The 6,543-nt window shown below is 41.9% G+C and overlaps 1 protein-coding gene across 1 annotated transcript in view; it reads right to left on the minus strand.

Moving 5' to 3' along the window:
- The window catches only part of crhr1 (corticotropin releasing hormone receptor 1), an 84,739-nt gene extending 78,533 nt beyond the window's left edge, over nt 1-6,206 (minus strand). The window contains exon 1 of the mRNA XM_087784027.1: nt 5,919-6,206. Coding sequence (XP_087640153.1) covers nt 5,919-5,948 — 30 coding nt within the window. The 5' untranslated portion in view covers nt 5,949-6,206. The remainder of the gene's footprint in view (nt 1-5,918) is intronic.
- Between the last annotated feature and the right edge of the window lie 337 nt (nt 6,207-6,543).

Below are 6,543 nucleotides of genomic sequence, written 5' to 3' on the forward strand. Positions count from 1 at the left end.
CAACTTACTTTATAAACTTTGTTAAAATATAATGCTTCTTTAGTAATACACTTTGTCCAAGTCATTTTCTGTCAGTATAATCTTGGGCTAAATAGTGGGTCGTTTTGCCAGGCTGGTTCTTATACTCTAGTTGAATTACTGCCTGTTCAACTTCTGCCTTCATTCTGAGTCTTCCTTTATGTCCCTCTTTATCTTCGCCTATTCATTTTGAATTTCGCATCAGGTCCATTTTTCCCATGCAGAACCTGATATACGGTCCTGATTAAGCACTGACTCGTCCGCCTTTGCTCCGACGGTTTCTTCTTGCTGCTCGCCTGTCTGTTGATGCGTAGTGGCTTCCTGATCCGAATCAATAGCCGAGATGTCCTTTTGTGCTCTTTGCCGTGTTGATGGATATCTAAGTCTTTCTCACAATCCTCCTACTAAGAAACACTCGTGTTTAATCTTCAGCTAATGTCGATTTTAGTAGCGAGTATCTTCTGAGCGTCTTTGACGTTTCCAGGACTTCATCGTCAAGAGCTGGCAGAGAAACCCTCACAGCGCTGTGAGTCAGGGCATCATAACGGGTCACATGTTGCTCTCATACCACAAGGCAATTACTTTACCCGTCCCAGACTGGTCAGTCTGACGAGCAATTCACATACTTGACCTTCAGTTGACCTTCACACTCTCTTGGCTACTTCATATCTTTAGCTTTAATAGTCCTTCATATCAACAACATCCTTCGTGTTCTTCTTTCGGATTGTGATCCCGTTGGTATCACAGTCCACTCAAATATCATCCAACACTTCCTGCTCTACTGTCCTGGACTTCACCGCCTGTTTCCTAAACCATGGCCTCAGACTCGGAGGTGTGAGCTCAAGTTCTAAAGCTGTAGATGCTTTTCTGATCAAATCAGTCTTTCAAGTTCAACCGTCAGCGGTCGTAATGTTGACTTATCGACTCATGCCTTGAGACAGCCGTCAATCTCTTCGGCCGTTTGTCAAGTTTTTACGTTGAAATCCCAGACGACGGTGCCGCTGACCTCCAGAAGCCCCTGTCGTACCGTCCGCGGCGTCACACCATGGATAACCTGCTGCTGCTAAATGTCAGCAGTTTGTTCCGTACTTGCACTCGTGATTGACCCTGAAAATGGTTTGCGTCTGCTTGTCCTGCTGCACTTAGAAGCCGGCGGACAGCTACGGTTACCTATAAACCCTCTCTAAATAATACATCCGATCAATAATGCACAAGTGGCAAAAAACTACTTCCGTCACTTTACGAGAAAATCCTTGCTTCATAAAAGGTGTTTGGTTCTACTTAAAAAAAAAAGTTTGTTCTGGTGCCTGACGTGAAGCTCTTGGGTTCTGATCAAAGGCACTGGCGTCTACTTTAGATACAAGGATGTGCCTCTCAAGGTGAGTGTGGTCGTAATACTGTCAAAAGCTTTGGGAAGTTTGAGCAACACGACAGTGAAATATGCAGTATCGCCAACAGACTGTGAGACTAAAAATACATCTTTGTGTTTTTGGAAAACCTACCTCGGGCTTCGAAAGAATCAATAAAAGACATGTAACTGAAGCGATCGCGTCATCGAAGATCCTGAGGCTTTTATTTTGAAGTCTAAGCGTTTGCTGATAAATTGACCCGCAACAGATAGAAGCATGAATCATGAATTCTTTATGTTTTTTATGACGCGGGTCTCATTTCGGACCCAGGCAGGTGGGTGATATACGAGTGAGGATGCTGTGAGGGGGCCCGGAGCATGGTGGGGGGTGCACTTAAATCACAACAATGGTGTCTCAAATACCAAGTGGGAAGAAGAGAGGAGGGGAGGAGGGCCGGAAGATTCTTTACTATTCCTGGAGCTGCGGCTTCTCTGGGATAATGGTGGGAGAGCGATGATGTGACTCACCTCCGGCTTCTGGATCCACCGGCAATCTGCGAGTCTCTCGCGACTTGCACCTGCAACTCCTGCTGCTTCAGACAACCCTGCAGCACGAGCCACACAAGCTAAATGTTGAATCCAACTGGAGTCAAGAACGTTCCAGATATGTTTCATATCCCTATGGAACTGTTGCAGCAGAGGAACGCACCGCTCTCGATGACAAATGGTGTCAGGAGTAGGATGGGGATCACAATTCCACATTTGTAGTAAAACTTTAAAAGACCGACACGTGCATGTCGACTCATGTGTGACACACCTGGTGAGGGTGAGATGAGCCCAGTGAAGCTGAAGAAAAGGTTTTTTTTTAATCTTATTGGTAACAATCTACCGGGGTAGATGGGTAGAGGAGACACCTCTGCATGAGCAGAACTTTTATGGTCCTGGACAATCTGTTGAGACTTTTAAATAAGGGAAGCATGTAAAAGATACTAAAGATTGTTGACTATAACCTTGCATATTTACATGTATATGTCTATTAATATTTATTGTACCTATCTTAAGCATAAAGCCTGCTTTCTACACTGGATGTGCTCGCCATACATTTGTTATTATTTAACCTATAAAATGGATGGATTTATCTATCTTTCTATCTACAAACCAGCTTAAAATATAGACTTGTTTTTCAGGAACGATTCCTCATGTCGATGCTGCACTACAAGCGGGACATTATAGACGAGCACCACGGAGGTATTTAGATGTTTTTAAGTGTGTCTTTGTATCGCTTTAAACTTAAACTTTCTTACTTTCAGAGCTATTCATGGTCAGGCTCCTCCTTACATCACTGATCTGATCCAGCCTTACACCCCAGCTCGGGCTCTGAGGTCTGTGGATCAGAATCTACTTATGGTTCCACGCACACGGCTCAGGACCAGAGGAGAGAAATCTTTTCAGGCTGTTGCTCCTAAGCTTTGGAACGATCTTCCTCTCTCTTTGCGCTTGATGGAGTCTACTGACTCCTTTAAGAAACATCTTAAGACGTTTCTATTTGTTCAGGCTTTTCCTTGAATTTCTCGAACTCCTGTGTTGTTCTCAGTATTATCTTGATCTTTAAAGTATGTACTTTTTTGAGTATTGTTTTGATTGTTAAAGCGCTTTGTGACCCTGGTCTTGAAAAGCGCTATATAAATAAATATTACTTACTTACTTACTTACTTAAAATATCAATGTAACTACAGTAATTGTTTGTTATATAAGTTATCTGTCTGTGTTTCAATTGATATTAATATTAATTGACTTGACTGTGTTAAGTGAATACAAAAATTTAAAATTTATTCTGTTTGAGGAATTGAAACTGGAATCCAGCAAGGCCCTCCGGGTCACCTTGACCCAGAGACAACACTAGGGTTAAGAGCGGCCATTTTGGGATCGGCAGGGTGGATAAGGGAGGCTGAGGTGCTCCTAGCATTACCATAAGAAAAAGTTTTTTTTTTAATAATCTGAAGATTGTTTTGAGATTAAAATACATTTTTGGGAAAGACTTAATCCTGCAACTCCGGATGCAACTTTGTATGCAATGATTTATAACCGTAAATATGAGGGACTAAAAATATGCGTGAAAATACATTTTTAACTGAAGAATGTTACATAAATGCAGAGATGTAACCATTGATTCTTGAATACAAGCCTGAACTCCGCCCACTAGGCTATTTTAAGACGTACAAAGTGACTTGTCACCGGGTTCGTTGGGAGTGATCTGTTTATTAAAACGTTTGAAACCAGGGAAGCTCTGATCAACGCAGAAAAACGTCAAAATTCCTGCACAAGCAACTCGCTTAACATAACAGTCAGATGGTCTCGAGAAGATGTTTGTCTTTGGTCACACGATTCTACACTTTATATGGGCTTCGACGCGAGCTCTGTTTTGGACACTGTCTATTAGCTTTACACACGGCTCTGCTTGGGTTGGTTCACCAAAAATCAAATTTCACTCATTTTTTACTTATCCTCATGGACATACATTTATGCTATAACGAATCCAAACCATTAGTCAACATGAGGATGAGTAATAAAGGTAAAATATAAATTTTGGGTGAACGTCATTTTAGAGAAACTGTGGTCAACATACCCACCTGTAGGATTAACAATAGCCCTGGCTGAGGGTCCCAAGAGAACAGGGGGGCATACATGTTTCATCTGAAAAGGATTCAGGACATTAAAGGGCAACTAATGTGAAAACCCAACTCTCCTGACTCGCATGTTTCAAATGTTGAAGTCTTCCTCTCTAATATGCAGTAAGACTCTCATCATGACCATGTTTTAAACTTATTACTTTATAAAGTTCTGCCCCGTCTAAAATCTCAGCAAACAAAAGGTTACGAGAGCACAGTTCACCATGATATAATAATGGCGTCATCCCTCCTCCAGCCAGCTGTAATCACGACCCCTTTGTCTATACAACGAGTCCCTTGGGGGTGGAGACTTTCTGGATGACGCATGGTGACAAACCTCGACATTTGACCAATCACAGCAGAGTGGTTGTAGTTATGATTAACACGATTTAATCTCTAGAAAAACAGCATTTTCAGTGGGTGGGGCTTACGCACATTTTCTAATGTAAATATTTCAATGAAAAGAGAGTTTTGTACAAACAGACACTGGTGATTACAATAGATGTTCAAGGTCTATTTAAGACACACTTTAATCAACACATTAGTTGCCCTTTAGTTAAACCCAGTAACACGAAGGTGTTGTTGTTGTGCTCACATAATAATGAATGTGGTGTGAAGATTGCATCTTGATACAAGGTTATTCTCCATGTATACAGTTCAACAATATCAATACACATCTTACGCTATTGCTCAAGACACATAGTGTGGAGAAGTTTAGTTTGGACGTGTTCAGGGAGGAGACAGTGAAAGAAAAGATGAGATGGAGGAGACTAGCTGTGGCAACCCCTGATTTGGAAACATTGAAAGTACACAAAAAATACAGATGGACGACAAATGAAGCGGTCGATTAAAGCCCAAAACACTCTTTTAAATCTGGATGATGATCCAGGGGCAGCATGTTAATACTGCAATCAACGTTGTGACGACCAGAATCCAGGATATTGGAAGAAAATCTGGATCAAAATGTATCTATTTTCTTGTTCCAGTGACGAGGAGGAGACCGAGAACTGCTGTGTTGTGTTCTTAATCTCCCCCGGCACAAATCCTTGTTGTATTTTTTAACTGCTTTTTAGGAAGCACAGCGGAGTCAATCCTGACACCAGCAAACTCTATAGCCCAGATTATTTCTACCAGATCGTTCTCAAATCGGACATCTGTACATCCGGAGGCAACACTGCTTTATATTTCACTGAAAAAGAAACTGAAATGAGAGGCTTGAGAATTTCTATGAAATGAATTTGCAAATGTTTAAAGATGTGCTTACACAATAAAAATAATTAAAATAGTTCACAAAATCTGTTTGTTTTTTAATTAAATCAATGAATGTGACCTTGTAAATCTTCTACATTCCTACACTGCTCCTACCTTTGAGTAACAGATATGAGTGAACGAATGGCAGCCGAGTTTTGAAAAGCAATCACACGTTGGACCTTTTCAATCTTGAAATGCTTTTTCAGAAACTGAAGAACGTGTTCGACTGCACGAGGAAACAGAAAATATAAAGGAGAAAAAAATGGTTTGTAACATTTGGTTTTAAATGTACAATTCAAATTAATTTCTTTTTGGTCTGTATTTAAAAAATAAATGATTTAAAAAAGAGAAAATGTGCGTCGTTTAAATGAGAATTGAAATCCTTCAGTGCCAGCTGTAGAACTGCATGAATGGATGTATATAAATATATATAAATATGTGTGATATCTCTGTCATTTCTCCAGAGAAGCATCACACGATTTCTCCTTCAGTTTATCTCACATTAAGTTCAATAAATCCTGACATGTTCAGCCACATGTATGTTGTGAATGCTGGGCGTAACGAGCTGTATAATGCGGGAATAATTCTTGATCTGTGGAGGAATGTAAACGCCGGCAAGTTCCAAAACTCACCTGAAGAAGGTAAAAGCCTTTGCGTCGCATTTCACGTCCGTCGCTCTTCACATCATTTGTTCAAGTCTCCAAATGTCCCGACCTCACTTTCACCTGCGTCTCACGCGCGCTTCTGGACACGATCCATGCGGGAGATGGACTTAAACTCCATCGGAACCAAACAGTTCAAAGCGATCCGTCCTCCTCGTGCTCAGTCTGGACCTGAACCTTCCCCAGAGAGAGACGCGCACCATGACAAGAAAAACCCCCCCGCGGCGCCGAACCCAACCTTCTTTTCTTCAGTCTCCTCCCGAGGATCCCCAGAGCTCCGGCTCTCACGTCTCCTCGAATCAGCTTCTGGCTCCGGTATCGTTCCGGTGGATCAGATCGTCCTTCGATGCGCCGCCCACGTTCTGAGCCACTCCAGTCCGGAGTCTCCTGTCGATCCCTGCGCGTGCAGTTAATTATACAACGATGCCCCACATCCCAAAATGATCATCCCTGATCTGATCCCACATCCGCCACATTTATGACAGGAGATCTTTTTTTGGGGGGTTTCAGTAGAAATACTCGTCAAGTCTTGTTATTCCAATGTGAGTTGATGTGCCTTTGAGCCACGGGACAGATGGTCGCTCTGTGTCAATAA

Source organism: Callionymus lyra, chromosome 2 (genome assembly GCF_982586985.1).
Source record: "Callionymus lyra chromosome 2, fCalLyr1.hap1.1, whole genome shotgun sequence".
Taxonomy (NCBI): Eukaryota; Metazoa; Chordata; class Actinopteri; order Syngnathiformes; family Callionymidae; genus Callionymus; species Callionymus lyra.